The 18,191-nt window shown below is 38.3% G+C and overlaps 1 protein-coding gene across 1 annotated transcript in view; it reads right to left on the bottom strand.

Moving 5' to 3' along the window:
• Positions 1-236: 236 nt before the first annotated feature.
• Positions 237-18,191, bottom strand: part of LOC117289982 (14-3-3 protein epsilon-like) — a 35,745-nt gene continuing 17,790 nt past the window's right edge. The window contains 5 exon segments of the mRNA XM_033771186.1: positions 237-2,523; positions 4,090-4,439; positions 5,448-5,554; positions 7,090-7,236; positions 7,238-7,299. Coding sequence (XP_033627077.1) covers positions 2,456-2,523; positions 4,090-4,439; positions 5,448-5,554; positions 7,090-7,236; positions 7,238-7,299 — 734 coding nt within the window. The 3' untranslated portion in view covers positions 237-2,455.

The following is an 18,191-nucleotide window of genomic DNA, read 5'->3' on the forward strand; positions in this document are numbered from 1 at the left end:
TAAATAGAGAGATCCACGAATCACATTATATCAATAATAAGAATCGCTCAACTAAATATATCTAATATTTTTTTTTTAAAGACTGTCAGACAGTCAATTTCTTTATTCTTACTTTACGGAATTTGTTTTATCATGTTGACAACAAGGAAATGGAATAAAAGAAGTAAAGCTTAAGTTGTTTTCACATAGAAAAAAAAATGTTGAGCAGGTAAAGCCGAATGCCAGGAAAAAGTTGGATGGCGTTTTTGTTTTACCTTTTCTTTTTGCAGGCTTTCAAGAAAAATTACAAATAAATTAAACAGTTGACAACAACTGAGGTAATAAATTCTTAATTGCATACTTATTTACCATATTACAGTCAGAGCTCAAGCTGATTGGGTTACCATGTATTTTATTTCTTTGGTATTTGTCCGCTTTAAAGACAACGTATTTCAACGGTAAAGTTAAGCAAAAATGTATTTCATATAGCTGTGTCAGTGCACAAAATTTCCAACAATAGCACTTACGTTACGTACGAGTTCATCATTTGTCATTGTCAAAATGCTGCATTTTACTTCAAATAGCTCAGACGTACACCAAAAACAAGTATGTGCCTAGATATAGCATTTCTTGCCCAGAGCATTTTTGTGCGAGATATGTTGGTTTAGCAAAATCGGGGCACAACTTTTTACAAAACGAGGTCTGCCATTTTTGAAAAATCAAGATCACTGTTTTTGCAAAATCGTGATACAATGTTTTAGCACAGGATAATACGATCCCCTTGAAACTATCATAATGGTATTTATTTCCTTCAAAAGAAAAAAGTGGAATAGATATTAGGAGAAAATATTGACGCACCCTTCAGAGTAACCAGTGCTATACTTTACTTTTAATACAAGAATGGCGCAAGCTGTGCATTATTAAATACTTCTTTAAATCTACGATTATGTTTTGCCTGGGTCCCAGAAAACCAATAACTAATCACCAGTGGTACAGTCACAATTGGGGGAAAGCACCAGCCTATTTCAGAATTGAGCCTCTCTTTGGTTCTCTTAGCTGAGTCTGAATTAGCGGCTGTGGCTTGAACAAGCCATTAGAAAAATCCTCAGCCAGAGCTGTTAGCCGCAGCCGCCAATTCGAACACGGTCTTTTAGCATTGTGTACAAAATAAACCACACAAGAAAACCAACATATTACACTAAAAAAATCTTTCAGAGAGTTATTGACTTTGGAAATGTACAAGCTGAAACAAAATGGATTGAGTTGTGAGGATGACTTTTTGGCATGCATGCCACTGCACAAAAACAAAAACAAAAAAACTGCACAACACAAATGGAAAAGGACAAATAATACAAGATTATTAAGTGAGAAAATGAAATTCCAACTAAGTAGCTCAAAAACCGACAGAAGCAAAAATATTAATATTGCTTCCGCACGCAATTTTCATCAGCATCCACGTACAAGGATTTGGTTTTTCCGGTACTAAATATGAATTATTTTCAGGACTTGACATGACAACCATGGATGAGGTTAAAATTCACAAATATTTCGGGGGGACTACGACAAAAGTTGGGAATACCAAGCACGTTATTTATATCACAAAAGTTGATATTTTTGTTTTAACTTATTTACTTTAAGGTATGAAGAAGAGTAGTTACATGTAATAGACACTGTTTTACACAAATATTGTAGAGGTTTTTGGGGTTTTTCTGTGGAACAAAAACCAAAGACGAAAAAGGAAATCGGCACTTGAGGTACGCCAAACATAATTTCACAGGTTGGCAGAGGTTTTTTTTCTGGCGATCATAAACGCAGAATTCGACAGTGAGCAGAGCATCCGCTAAGAAATAACTTGTCTGTTCAATTCTTATTCTTAGTGAACATTTCAAGAAACTTGAAGATCAAAGATGCCTCAATCGTAAACCCCAATGTTGTACCTTCCCTTTAGTGTATTATGAAGCACAGTACCAACCAAAGTCCTAATGCAGTTTGTTTACAATACATGACTGGTAACCAATAGATAGAGATTACAGCATATATACAATGTACTTTTGTTTATCATACATTTGTTTGGAGCCGCAGTTGTGTAAAATAACCCCTGGTACGCAGCGTTTCTTATTTGAGAATTTTGAAAACTGTTTTCTATGTTGGGGTATGAGTAATATGAAATATACAATCGGCAAACTATTCATAAATATTTAAGTTTATCAAGTTTTCAACAAATCTACTGAGTTGGGAATTTGTTCCCAAAGTCAGACAATATTTTCTGCTGATATAGAAGCTGATAATAAATCTCGATGACCCAAACCTTTCGACCATCTCCCACAATTCCTCTTGAAAGGTCTGCTGCTTTGGAGAGTCCCTCTGGGCAAGAGGTTGATGATGAGTGGACTCCATGCGTTGTGAGGATGAGTGCATTTTGAGAGAGGCTAGAAGGGATGGGGAAAGGATGCAGGCTGATTGTACTCTATGGATTCTAGGAGGCAGCCTCTTCTGGTTCACATTGATTTGAGATGTCCTGAAGATTGCTCTCATTCTTCCTCTCTGTTTGTACACATTCCAAAATTTATACACAAAAAATAATAAACAACTAAATATTGTATAATACATTTCAAACAAACAAATGTATTTTTGCAAAGACGTGTCGAGGCCGAGCAGTTAAGAACAAGCTTTATGAAATTGAGGAACTTGGGCCAGTTGCCTTTGTGTCATTCCAAGCCTACAGTGTGTCAGCACTTTCGCAGCACCATGTAAGCATTTCAGAAACATTCTCGGATGTTAAAGTATATCATGATGTTTGCAATAATAATAATAATATAATAATAATAATATTGAAGTTTTATAAACAAGGCGCTGAGTATATACAAACTTTCAGAAAGAACGGTTATTGCAGTGATGAATTTTGAGACCCAATTAGTTAGCACCTTATAAGGGTTTTCCAAAGTGCTACAGCACATTAAGCAGCCACAGCCAGGAACACCGGGGCGAACCCCTTCTCTTTTCGATAAGTGCACTGGGTTCTTTTACATGCGTTACACAACACATGGGACCAACGGCTTTACGTCCCATCTGAAGGACGAAGCAATGGTCAAGTGTCTTGCTTAAGGATACAAGTGTCACGGCTGGGCAATCAATGTGTTGTATAAATGTGTTGTATTGTCAATCAATGTGTTGTCTCAATGTTTTGTATTGTCAATCAATGTGTTATATCAATGTGTTGTTTTGTCAATCAATGTGTTGTCTCAATGTTTTGTATTGTCAATCAATGTGTTGTCTCAATGTTTTGTATTGTCAATCAATGTGTTATATCAATGTGTTGTATTGTCAATCAATGTGTTGTCTCAATGTTTTGTATTGTCAATCAATGTGTTATATCAATGTGTTGTATTGTCAATCAATGTGTTGTCTCAATGTTTTGTATTGTCAATCAATGTGTTATATCAATGTGTTGTATTGTCAATCAATGTGTTGTCTCAATGTTTTGTATTGTCAATCAATGTGTTGTCTCAATGTTTTGTATTGTCAATCAATGTGTTGTCTCAATGTTTTGTATTGTCAATCAATGTGTTATATCAATGTGTTGTTATGTCAATCAATGTGTTATATCAATATGTTGTATTGTCAATCAATGTGTTATAGTGTCAGAACCCTCAGATTTTGTCTTATGTGTGTTTCCAACCTCTTGTGGCGAAACCAAAACCTTCCCTCCTTGTTTCCTTCTAAACTGTTCATCCCTTACTTTGTCAGTGCGCTTCCCGCCTCTCTCGCTTTTCATTTGTGTCCACTTGACTGCTTCTGAGTAGCCAGTTTCCCTGTTAATTGTTGTGGTGTCATTTAGCATTCTTCGAGCCCTCGAGTCGTACATCAGGGCCCAAATTCATAAAGCTGTATAGCAGAAAATACTGCTTGACAAATGTCTTTGCTAAGCAGTAATTGAGTAGTACACCAGTGTCACAATGTAAACATAATGTAATTTTGGTTGGCAACCTGTTTCTGTTAAGCAATATTTTTCTGTGCTTAGCAAGTTTTGGTGTTCACAGGCCTTATGAAATTTCTATTTTTTGCAGAATTATCCAAAATAACAAGAATCACGTTTTCCAATCTACTGACCTGCCTCCTCGGCGGCGACATCATTCGTCCAAAGCGTCAGGTTGTCTCGTAACAACTGCATAATCAACGTGGAATCCTTATAGCTATCCTCATTCAGTGTGTCCAGCTCCGCGATAGCTTCGTCAAAAGCTTGCTTGGCCAGTCGACAGGCCCTCTCCGGTGAGTTTAGGATCTCGTAGTAAAAGACGGAGAAGTTTAGCGCCAGCCCGAGTCTGATTGGGTTCGTCGTCTCCAGTTGCTCGCAGGCGATCTCGCTGGCGGCCCGGTAAGCCACGAGGCTGTTTTCTGCTGCCTCCTTCCTTGCATTACCTATTGCAAACTCGGCTAGGTATCTGTGGTAATCGCCTTTCCTGAAAGTCAAAAAGAAGTTGAAAGGTATAACCCTCCTACTGTGTAACCATTTAATGTTGTCCACATGGTTTAAAGGACACACGTAGAAACACTCTGCCAGACTGCAACAGACCCCTTGCATTGACTGCCATCTTTGATGTCAAACAATGGAAACATACATGCGTATACGCTCTGCGCACAACTCTCAGCCAATGGTAGCTCTTCATTGACCTCAGTGACAGGATGGTTTTGGGCCTGCGATGTCATATGCAACCAGGCTTATGCTCCGACTTGGGCTCTGTTATCAATTTGGAGCAGTGTACATTTTGCACAGGGTTTACAATTGTTACACGCTGTGATGGAGTCAATATGCCTTTTTGAGATATGGCGGACACATTGCTACAACACTATGGTTTGGGTAAATTTTCCAGTGTACACCTAAACCAAACAGTGCACTCCTATAGTGTCCGCCATACCTCAAAAAGGCTAATGTAGTTTTATACACATGAGCTTTGCCAGAGCTTCACCCATGGGTGCCATTTGTAACTTTTGTAAAAGGCGCTTTATAATCATTTTTTATTATTCGTACAAAACAAATGGAGTAGAGACGAGTGGATCTGTCACAGACCTTATTAAAATGTGCCACATTCTGGCACATTTTAATTAACCAATTCCAGGGTTTATGAATATGAGCAAGCCTACCACCAGCTTAAAAACTTCAGCTGGGGCCATTTTTAATATTGTACAAGACCACTGGAAGCGACAAACGATGGGCACGGCCAAGGTAATGTTCCCCATGGTCGGAGTTACATCACTCATGTTCCTCTAATTAGCACATCATGTGATTGGAACCCGACCAATAGAATTCACCATCTATTACAGTGGTATAGCATCAAATTATATGGAGCCCGGGGCCTGCCTCCCAAAGCCCGAAGCCCAGAGTCTGGAGCCCAGAGCCGGGAGCCCTAAGCCACTGCCAAGGTTAGGAAAAATAATCTGACTACGTACAATGAATTCTAGTGACTTACATTTTGTAGTAGAAGACCTGTGATTCACCAGGGCTTGCGTTTGGAATGAGATATTTATCAATGACATTAAGGACGTCCGAACATACATCTGAAAGCTCCTTTTCAATCTAAACCAAAAGAAGAAAAAACAAAAATCTAAATTATTACTACAAAGTATTGACAGTAAAAAGAAAAATTTTCATATCGTAGGCCTTAAAAGGAGGGTACATGTTTGGTAATTGTCAAAGACCAGTCTTCTCACTTGGTATATCCCATCATAACCATAAAATAACAAGCCTGTGAAAATTTGGGCTCAGTTAGTCATCAAAGTTGCGAGAAAATGATGAAAGAAACAACACCCTTGTTGGATGAATTTGTGTGCTTTCAGATAAGAATAAAAGACTTCTAGCTAGAAGACTTTTATTATTTTAGTGAGAAATAACCTCTTTCTCAAAAACTATGTTACTTCAGAGGGAGTCGTTTCCCATGATGTTTTATATTATCAACAGCTCTTCAGTGCTCGTTACCAAGTCAGTTTTTAAGTTAATATTTGTTTTGAGTAATTACCAAACGTGTACCTTCTCTTTAAATATGGCGTGTCGTGACCAAGTGGTCAGATGTACCAGACTCAAGCTCTGGTGCTTCTGATCAGCAGAGTGTGGGTTCGAATCCCAGTCTGACTCCTGTGTCCTTAAGCAAGGCACTTAACCATTATTGCTTCGTCCTTCGGATGGGACGTAAAGTCGTGCTGTGTAAAGGCCCCGTCACACAGGCCTCAATAACGAGAACGAAAACGAGAATGTTAAAAATGCACGCCCTCCATTGGTTGAATGAGCGTGGGTGTATTCTGTGTGGAGCAATTCAACCAATAGAATGCATTCTCTTTGCGTTGTGATCGTTATCGTGATCGTTATCAGTGAACACACTATTGGTAATTGTACAAGACCAGTCTTCTCACTTTGTGTACTTCATCGTATGCATGAAATAACAAACTTGTGAAATTTTGAGCTCAATCGGTCATCGAAGTTGCAAGATAATAGTGAAAGAAAAAACACCCTTGTCACATGAAGATGTGTGCTTTCAGATGCTTGATTTCGAAAATCAAATTCATGGAAAGTTACTTTTTTTTCTCGAAAACTACATCACTTCAGAGGGAGCTGTTTCTCACAATGTTTTATACAATCAACCTCTCCTTACTACTCGTTACCAAGTAAGGTTTTCTGCAAATAATTATTTTGAGTAATTACCAATAGTGTCCACTGCCTTTAATGTACAGCGCCGTGTAAAAGTAACCTTTGAAGTGGCACACCAGAGGCAACAGAGGCCATGGCCTCCAAGTGATTCTAGGAGTGACTTTGGCATTGGGAGACTTTGGAATGCGTGGTGGCAGAAGATTTACAAGGTCCATTGTTTCAGAAATCTGACTTGCTCAGTGGATTTACCTAGTAAGTATGCTGCCACCTAGTATCCGTAAAAGTCATCCTGTTGGCTTTGGACAAATATGATCTGATATTTTCCTCTCGTCTGAAGCCCTGAGCTCGTGTAGGCAAAGACTGTGCAATTGTCAAAACAACCACGGGGCCAAGATCTGGAGCCGAAGCCGTGGTTTTCAAAAAGGGCAATTGATGATGAGACAGGGGTTTATGACTCATTAGTGTGGTACCTGTTCTCTGTACTCCTTCATGAGCTTTAGTTTTAATGGGTCGTGAGTCGGGTTCTTCTTCTCCTCTTTGAGCTCCACACCGCTGGCCATCCTCCATGATGCCCTCCTGGCGCCAATCTTGTTTTTATATGCCACGGATAACAGGTTTCCTCTCCTCGATGGTGAGCTCTACACTCATCTCAGCCACCTTCTTCATGTAGTCCACCATTTCTGTTTAGATATAAAATCAAAGGTTTTTTTAGTTTCTTTTTTCACTCAGCTTCAACACTGGTGCTCTCGCACTTCCTGCTCTCGCACGTCCTGATTGAGCGATCAAGCGCACTGGACACAAGCTCTGGTGTTCATGACCAGCAGAGGTATGTCCAAAGCAGTCTTGAGACTTGTGTTCTTAACCCTTTCGTTCAGTTACAAGTTCTCTCTCACGTCGTGGCCGAGCGGTCAATCACACTTTCTGGTCACAAGCTCACGTCGTAGATACAGTGATGAATTGTACACATGTAGTCCATAGATTAAACATAACATGGTTATCATGAAACATCTGTTAAATTAAAAAAGATTCCATCAGGAATTGAACCAACGTTCTTCTGCTGACATGTTTGAGTACACTGTAAACCAACGATTGTTTTCCGAACCACCCCAACTCATTTAGAGATTATCTTTACATAGTATTACCGCAAACCTTTCTATACAATGTACTTGTAAAGCACAAGTACATGTATATCAGTTAAAATACAAAGTGTGTTAAAAATTCATCCTCTTCCATCTCTTGTGATTGAAACAGAAAATAGTTTTAAAGTGTTTAGCAAAAATACAGTAGGTAGGCATCTAATCAATTTTATTTCATTTTCAGTGTCTTGAATACAACAACGTGCAAGACTTTGTGTTTCTTATACGGTGTGATTTTACTAGTGTTATGTCCCTAGAATATAAACGATTACAGAAAATCAATGATTATGTTTAGACTGGAGAAAATTGATTTGTTTTGGTGCAGAAAGAATTACTTTAAAGGGGGACTGTCATCATAATCATAGTAGGCCTGTGGCTGTAAACGTGGAATTATAAACCACATTTAAGCGCACTGCCATCACATCATAAAGGGGTGTGGCCTGTGGCTGTAAACGTGGAATTATAAACCACATAAGCGCACTGCCATCACATCATAAAGGGGTGTGGCCTGTGGCTGTAAACGTGGAATTATAAACCACATAAGCGCACTGCCATCACATCATAAAGGGGTGTGGTCGTTAACTGTGATGTGACAGCCAACATGTGCGCATAGTAACTTGGTTAGAGTTCATAACTCCATGTACCGGTATAGCCACAGGTTCAATAAATGTTAAATTTGCATTGGGGATAAAGAATATAAATTTTACCCGTACACTTATATGTGTTCGCATACATCGGTATGGGTGAAAAAAAAAAAAAAAAATAGATTAATAGCCACAGGTTTGCTACATGTATGACAATGATGTCAGTGCTCCTTTAAGCTGTGCAATCAATATTTATAACAACTTGATCAAGTTTACATACAATACATGTATGTAGAAATCTCTGTGTGAATTTCACTTTCGTTTTGAACTCAACATGCAAGTGTGACCAGACATTGCTTAAAAGCCTTTTTAAAAGTATCCTCCCGGGCTAGTAAACTGTGCATTTTACTTGCACCAAGAAGGTTTATTCGCCCAAACTTCAGACATTTATTGTAAAAAACTTGATCTCTCTGAACCATTTAATTGGTAAAATGCACATTCACACACTGAACAATACACGTATATATGAAAACCATACAATAATTGTTTCTACACTGAAAGGAAGAAATAGTTCTAAGCATTATAGTTAAGTAGGTTGGACAGTTTTTACGACATGTAGATTTAAGCAAGCCAAGATGTCTGTTAAAAATAACCCAAGTATGAAATCTTGTACGTACAATCTTATGGGTTTGTCTAAGCGCTATTTTCTGCCCTAGCAACTCTATGAAATGAGGCCCTGCTAAGCAATTGTAAGCAGACTACCATTAACAGATTGTACATTTCTATGTATTTTATGGCTGGTAACAATCTGGTAAGCATAATTTTGTGTGCTTAGTTCAACACCCAGCTCAGTGCTGCAGTCACTCTGTGGAGATTCATTAGTTCTGTACTCTTAAAGGAAAATCCTATTCTACACACTAAAAACGTGGACATGTGTAGGTAAGTCCACATAGTGTTTTAAGTCCCTAAATTATGTGGACCTCTTTTTGTTCTCAGAGCCACCTTTCGTAAGATTGTAACGTTTGACATCTAAAGGGAGGATACTATAAGAACATGCCCTTGAGTAGTTGAATCAAGACTCCTTTGGACAAAAAAGTGAGTGTTATCGGGAAATCTTGTATGTTCCGATGGTCAAGTGATAACCTCAGATCCTGGCTATTTAAAGGTTAAAGGAGCAAGGAGGAAAATTGTTACTGTGTTGAATACAACACGTATACATGCAGAAATCACATGCCCAACATATCACATGCCCACTACAGGGTTCTCTACATGCACAAGCTAGCGTATTGGGCCGATACGCGAGAACTGCAGGCAAAAAAGCCAACATTTCGGCCGATACGCAAATAAAAAATAGTCAAGAGAAAACCATACAGAATAATCCAGATTACAGGCTGAGGACTTTTCAAACCAAGAAAATCTACACCAAGAAGAAAACATTCCAAGACCTAGTTTCAATTCAGCGTGCTTCAGCCAAACATCCACAAATTTGGTTTAAGTTATGAAAAATCCTTGGGAGAACCCTGCAATAGACCCCTGCATATGACGCCACAGGCTATGAAAAAAAGACCCTCACTGAGGCAAAAAAATTGCCTCACTGAGTCTGAAGGAGGCAAATCATTGGATGATAGCCGTTCTTTGTGCGTAAAAACAACATGCTTGCGTGACCTCAGCACCAATTTTGTATCATGCAAGAGACCTACATACACATGAACACACCCATGTTCAGGTACATGGCCTCACCGAGTCAAAAGGAGGCAAATCATTGGATGATAGCCGTTCTTTGTGCGTAAAAACAACGCGCTTGCGTGACCTCAACGCCCATTTCGTATCATGCAAGAGACCTACATACACATGAACACACCCATGTTCAGGTAACATGTGTACACATGTTCATCAATGGTTGTACACAGTACACGTAGGTATGGCAGATCCAGTGGTGTAGGATTACACTTGATTAACCCTACTGTATGTATTAATCACCAATGTTCAACAGAGTAATGTAAAGTGTCTCATTCCCCCACCGGGCTCCCCTGGGCTCCTCCAGGCTCCTCCAGGGAGGAAAAAATTACAGAAGATGTCTCTGTCTGAGGGATGCGGGCATCTCCTCCTGGCTGGGACTCACAATGTTGAATTTTGCTTGGGTGAGAAATAAGGAGCTTGCTCTGTCTGTGTGTCTGGGAACTTGAGGGGAAATTATGGAGATGTCTCGCTGTCTGGCTTCTTACAGAGAATGGTTCATATGCTTTACTGCCTTAAAATGTGAAGCCTTGTAGCCAACAATGTACCCACTTTGCATAAAACAGAGAGTCCAATTTCATAGAGCTGCTTAAACCCTTTAGAGACCACAGGGGCTTTTACCAAATGCCCATAGCGGCTGCAAATGGCCGCAAGGTTTGACCTACTTCCATTCACGTACAGTGTAAAAAGGTCACTGTAACTGTAAAAAGGTCACTGTAAAAGGTCATTATGACCGAATATGAGAATTTACAATGTTGTCGACATTAAAATAATTATATAGAGGAAATACATGTACATGACATTGACACTGATTCAAAGCCAAGGATGGACCAAAAAGCTGATTAAAAAATGGCTTAAAGGAACACGTTGCCTTGGATCGGACGAGTTGGTCTATAAAAAGCATTTGAAACCGTTTGTTATGAAATGCATATGGTTAGAAAGATGTTTTAAAAGTAGAATATAATGATCCACACAAGTATCACTCAAAATTACACGGTTTTCATTTTACGTCGCGAACTAACACGGTTAGCCATTTATGGGAGTCAAATGTTTGACTCCCATAAATGGGCGACTTGACTCCCATAAATGGCCGACCGTGTTAATCGACGAGGTAAAACTCAAATACGCAATTTCGAGGCATATTAAGTAGATCATTGTATTCTACTTTTACAACGTCTTTCTAACCATCTCGATTTTATAACAAACGGTTACAGAACGCTTTTCAAGGACCAGTTCGACCGATCCAAGGCAACGTGTTCCTTTAATTCCATCGGACATTGTATACTAAATGTTCTGTTTTATTCATTCTTATCAATATTACTATTGTCTCTGGTGCACTTTGGGAGAATTACACTTAATGGTGTTGGGGGGGGGGGGTAAAACCCTTGCCCTCAACTTTGTTTTTAACACACAAATGAATGGTCTGATACCTTAAATAGCCCCCCAAGAGGGGTAATTTTTTCACCCCAAAATTTGAATCTGAGATATGAAGCCTTTCTCTGGCATCTAAAAGCACACAATTCTAGGCACAATGGTATTTTCTTTCAATTAAATTATTTTCTGGCAAGTTCGATGACCAATTGAGTCAAAATGTCCGCATGTCCGTTATTTAAAGCATGTTGAGGGTACACCAAGTGAGAATACAGGTCTCTGACAATTACCAAAAAACTACCCTCTCTTTTAAGACACTGGACACTATTGGTAATTGTCAAAGACCAGTGTTCTCGCTTGGTGTATCTTAACATATGCACAAAATAACAAACCTGTGAAAATTTGTACTTAATTGGTCGAAGTTGCGAGTTAATAATGAAAGAAAAAAACACCCTTGTCACACAAAGTTGTGTGCTTTCAGATGCTTGATTTTGAGACCTGAAAATCTAATTCTGAGGTCTCAAAATCAAATTCGTGGATAATTACTTCTTTCTTGAAAACTATGTTACTTCAGAGGGAGCCGTTTCTCACAATGTTTTATACTATCAACCTCTCCCCATTACTCCTTACCAAGTAAGGTTTTATGCTAATAATTATTTTGAGAAATTAACAATAGTGTCCACTGCCTTTAAAGCACAGGGGCCTGCAATGTACATTTGTACAGTACAAGTACACTACATTTAATTACAGCGTGGATGACACTTGGGAATCAGGACGTGTACATAATGCACACAGGTACACTAAGCAAGCGACATATATATTCACAGATCCTAATTAGTCAAGACTTGAAGCTCACACTAATCACGATTCACTGATTGCACAGGGGACAGAGGGGTGCAGCCTCACTTAATAAACTCCCACAGCATACAGAGCAAAATGTTGAATATTAAAAAATACACAGCAAATACTAAGAAGTCTCACAGCTTTTTACAGTACCAGTAAAGAGGAAATTATTCATTTACTCTTGAACTTTTATCCTCTGCTCAAAATGATATAGGGAGTTCCAGAGCCCACTGAGTTATTCTCCCTCCGAATAAAAACACCCCTACACAGGTGTAATTTTGCAAAGCATGTAAGCACAAAAACGTGCTTAGCACAAACACTTTTGCTTAGCGAAAACAGTTTACTAGCCAGAATGCCATTCAGTTAACATTACGTGATTGGTAACCCTGTCATTCCTGGCCAAGAAATTTGCTCAGCAGAATTATTTGCTTTAACAAATTGGACCTATGTAGATAGATCACGCTGCTAACAACATTAATTTCCCCATATTGATATCACCGTGAAATTAAAAATGGTTAATAGGTAACTGGGGTCGATCTCACAAAGAGTTAGGCCTATAGCTATTCCTAAGTAATGGCGGGTAACTTGTTCTAACTCTAGAGAAGACTAGTCTTAACTCTCTGTAAAATCCACCCCTGGAAATAAGAAGTGTCAACATGATAAATAGAATACAATGCATAATACAGTAGGTATATTTATTTACCATACATATTTAATGTAATTTTCAATGCATATGAAATGTAATTCCCTGCGTGTCTAGGCTGGAGACAGTCATCATGCGAATAATGAGAACGGATGAACCCTTTCATTTCCGATGGTTCGTCAGGCGCAACGCGGCGCTGGACCAACAGACCATCCAGTAGAGTGAACATGTAGAGCAATCCACATTAAAGTCACTGGACACGCTTGGAAATTGTCAAAGACCAGCAGCTGATTTCACGAAACGCTTGGATTAATCCTATCTTGAGTTAGGACGAGTAACTCGTCTAAGATAGGACTAATCTTAAGGTTTACATGTTACAGTGCAAGGCTGGGACTCATCCTAAGTCTTAAGATTAATCCTAAGTTAGGAAGAGTTTGGTGAAATTGACAGCAGTATTCTTACTTGGTGTTTCCCACATGTGCTAAAAGTGACAATACATTGTACATTAGGTCAAGAAAATAATGAAAGAAAAAACACACTTGTTGCACAAATGTGTGTGGTTTCAGATGCCTGAGAAAGTCTTTTAGGCATATTGTCTTTTTCAGATTCAAATACTTCTGTGAGAAATAACCTATTTCTCAAAAAGTACGTTAATACTTCAGAGAGATTAATTTCTTAAATTATTTTATGCAATCAACAGCTCTACATTGCTCGTTACAAGTTTTTATGCTACATTTTGAGTAATTACCAAATGGTTCAAGGGCCAGTTTTAAACACGGTGTCAGTTTATTGAACATTTGACGGGGAGGGAATTTGTTTTTACTTCTGTTCAAATGAATACAAAACAACTTCTGACTATCTTTGTGACAATTTTATCAAAGTTTCTCTGTTACTCCAACACAACACGAGGAACAGTGATTTGAATTTTATAGTTCCAATCTCATCCAGTTCAATCGACAGAGCTATTTTGTCGATAGTTAATAGATGACAAATCTAGTTAACAGATGACATGTAACGGATATTAAGGGGCAGATTGTTCCAAGTAGCGGACCAGCATGAGAAAACACCCTGTCGCTCCAACTGTTTTTTGTTTGTTAAAAATAAAACAATGAATTTTGCATTTTTTTAACATTAACTATTCTGAATATACAATTCAACAGTTCAACTAGCCTGCATCAATTTAAAACAAAATAGTCCAATGCCATCTTACTACAAAAGCCAAGTCTATATAAGGCAGATTAGTTTAAAAGCTTTGTACATTAATTTTTTTAATAATTAATTAATGTACTTTTGTTTATAGCTTTGTACATGTATGTCCACCTATTATTTATCTCTCTAGATTTGTACTTCTATGTATGTCTATGGCCCCTGTGTAATTCCAGGCCTGCAAATGTTAACATTTGGGAATTTCATTTTACACTTGGACATTTACACAGGAAAGTGTCACTTACTGTGATGACAAAAACAAATAAATAAATAAACAAATACTGTCATTAAATATTACATATTTTAGTATCTACTCCCCAAACTGTGTAGTACATAACATGTACATTGTAATACCATGAAAAATAACTGTACTCAAATAAATTTTTGTCCATATCTACATACTTGTGTACATGTATCCGTAAAAATTATAAAGTATGTTACATGGACAAGGCACAGTCTATCGACACCTGTGACCATGTGAATGTGGTTCCATGTGGTTCCACATGTTTTGAAAGCTGTATGTTCCGACGGCCCTAACTTTGTTCAAATATATTTTCCTAATCCTCATCCTAAACCTAACCCTTACGCTAACCCTAATCCAAGCGTGACGTGTAGATAAAAAGGGGTTCTAGGAACATGTATGGGTGTTGGAACACTCAAACAGCAATCCTTACCCTAACCCTAACCCTTACCCTAGCGTGTGTAGATTACAAGGGGTTCTAGAAACATACGACATAGGGGTGTTGCAACACTCAACAGTCTCCTGCACATTCAAGCAAATTCATGTACACACACACACAAAAGCCCCCAATAAACAAATAAACCAGTACTCCAAGTAATGGCTGATCAATTATGTCCCCTCAAAATCATCAACAAACAAACACATGGCAATAGAAAATCTGCCAGTCTTAAACTTGAGCTTTGAAATCAAAGTACAACACTCCACACTGGAGTGAGATGTTTGACAAGCATCAATTAGCTAGTCTCTTTACAATACAGAGAAAACTTATCTACTATGGACACACACACACACGCTGAAAAAGGTCACCATGGAGGAGATAAGGGTAACTGGATAAAAAGACTAAACTCTGACAGGATTTGACCATGAGGGAACTTTGGACTTGTAGAGGGTAAACTGAAGATGACTTGTTAGCCCCCAATGTGTTAGCTTAACGAGGCGGGAACAAGGTTTGATCAGCAATACACTAAAGGTGTACAGAGCCACATTTCATAGGGCTCTCGAAATAGCCCACGGCACCCACAGCAATTGTCGTAGTGCCCTGTGCTTTTTCTGTGGTGCCCTGTGAAAACCTCCAATACAAGTTTTATTTTTCCTGAAGAAGTGCCCCTGACAAGAGTAAAATTGCTGTGCCCTTTCAAGAATAAAATTCAAGGCCTTTGCTTATTTATTTATTTATTTATTTATTTATTTATTTATTGTTTATCCTGGGAAATCCATTCAGTAAGAAAAACTCACTGATCTCCCATGGATCCCAGCTAATAACAATCTACAGAAGTGAACTTAAGATAAAATATTAAAAATTTACACCGAAAAACATTGCACATTCGTTTAAAAAAGCACTAGATCCAAGCACACGTATACATTTTGAAAACTACAAAAAAAGTTTTTAGGACAATAGGACAAAGAAAATTAAAGGGGGAAAAATACACATCCATTAAAAACACACAACCAAATATAAAGAAACAGCAATAAAAAGAATTCTGCTAAGCGAAAAATGAGCAAGGGTACCCAGTCACGGATGGTACATGTTGATAGGTACAATGTATTTTGTGGCTGGTGTCCTTGTTCTGGTAAGCATAATTTTGTTTTGCTTAGCTACTTTATGTGCATACGCTGCTCTGGGAAATTGGGCCCTCAGGTAGGGGAAAGTGAAGATCTATTAAGGCCGCAAAGCTCAAATCAATCTGAAAGCAATTAGAGGTTCCGCAAAGCAATAAATAGGCCCCTAACACTAAGAATTATGCAACTTTCTAATTGCAAAAAAGAGGAAATGGCCAATCAAACTTTTGTACAGTGTTTCTCAGTTTGTTACATTACGGCTCTGTTTTGAAAAGAAAAAGAGGCAATCAGCTGATCAGCTGAAAAGTTGCATGCCTGATATAAAGACACATTGAACACTGTGGAAGATATTCCTCAGTGAACGCATGTATTCATGCGTCACATCCTCGACCTCAAGCAAGATCTCTCTGCCCAAGGGTTTGGAACCGCCTTTGCAAAAACACAGAGGCCATGACGAGGTTTAAGCATCTAGTCTGTGTGTATAGCTGTCAATTAGTTAGGCACTGTTGATGAAGTGGACATGATACTTATACTGTTGTCTAAGGCTAAATTCCTGAGAGCAAGAAGATCTGGGAATTTGGCTGAAAGAATGAATTTGGCTGAAAGAATGAATTAATTACAGCGAGTTTTCCTCTTCTGCCCTCAATTATTGGCAAAAATATAGACCATGTGAACTTTGTTTACAATAGGTGTAACCTTTCTTTGAGTATTCTGGCAGGCACAATACTGCACAGGTCATATGGGAAAGTTGACATTTTGTGTCATAATTTTCACATAAATCCAAGAATTATGGAAAGTTAAAGCTGGCAATTATTGAGATGTTTCATCATATCAAAAGTTGATGAGAATTAGACAGTGCAATCCTCCATAAAATAAAAGATTTTATGTTTTCTTTCATTAGGCTGTGTACAAATTGTGCCTGAAGGAAGTCCAGGCTGTTTTGTAAATATGTGATGTCACACGTCACATCGTCTATACAAAATATACATTGCACAAGTATTATAATACACTCGAGGTACATGCAAGGATCAACTCATGGGTAAATTGACAAGACCACAGGGCTTGAATTAAAAAGTTTCACTGGACCAAATTATGTGACAGGCATGCAACTGAAATTTCACCAAAAAAGAGAAAATTACAAAGATCCAATGGATTTGTACATTGTGTTTTAAAAATTTAATGGCGCACATGAGATCATATGAAAAAGAGGAGCTCAGCTGTTTCGAGGAATAGTTTTATACATTATGTGACACGGTACTTTGGCTAGTCATCTTATTCTGGTCAGCATTACGTTGCTCCCAGCTACTTTCTGTGCTTTTAAAAGCAGCTCTGTGAAACTAGGCCCTGGTCTTTGACATAACCCAAAATCAGGTCTGATTGGATGCGATTGCCTCCGTGCCCCCTGGTCATTGCCTTGGTGCCCTTGAAATGCTCCAGTAGAATTGTACAATTTCCTCATAGGGTGTCCTTTCCCAAGGAGAAAATGCCTTGGTGCCCGTGGCAAGGTTTGCCCTTTCAAAAATGAAGCACACAGGTCTGAGAAGTATACCCTACCTTTCACTTTCAGACTGTCGGTTGAACAACCCCTGAGCAAGAATTACTGTCATACATGTAAGGGGGATTCTACTCGACACGTCTTCCTTTATCAAACACCCACTTTGTTTTCATACGCCTAATAATTTGATTTGTACTCCCTTACATGAAATTATGCTGATAAATGATAATGTGCTTCCATGTGGAAATGTAGTGACTTGAATTGAATATTCAACCAAGGTCCACACCTTAACATCTTCTTAAAATTGTTTTATTAAAGATATAATTCACTGAGGTATTACTGTTTAAATAAAAAATATAAAAAAACACAAGACTGCCGGTGTCATAGAAGATTTTGTCCCCGGGCGTGCATCTCCCATACAGGTTAAAAACTGTTGATTAAAAGCCCCATAAGAAAAGCCCACAATATTTTAGTTAAAGGGTCATGGTCCTTTTTGTAGGATATAAAACACAATGTCCACAGATTTACATTATAAACTAACACGGTTTAAGATAATGATGGAAGAAAGTTTCCCTTAAAATATTACTTGCTGAGGTGCTGTAGTTTTTGAGCAATGAACAAAACAAGTCACAAAAATAAGTTTAGCATGTAAATCCTATTTTCGTGACTTGTTTTACTCATTTCTCAAAAACTACAGCACCCCAGCAAGTAATATTTTAAGGTAAGCTGTCTACTATCACTATCTTCAAACGGTGT

The sequence above is a fragment of the Asterias rubens genome, chromosome 5, assembly GCF_902459465.1.
Source record: "Asterias rubens chromosome 5, eAstRub1.3, whole genome shotgun sequence".
NCBI classification, from domain to species: domain Eukaryota; kingdom Metazoa; phylum Echinodermata; class Asteroidea; order Forcipulatida; family Asteriidae; genus Asterias; species Asterias rubens.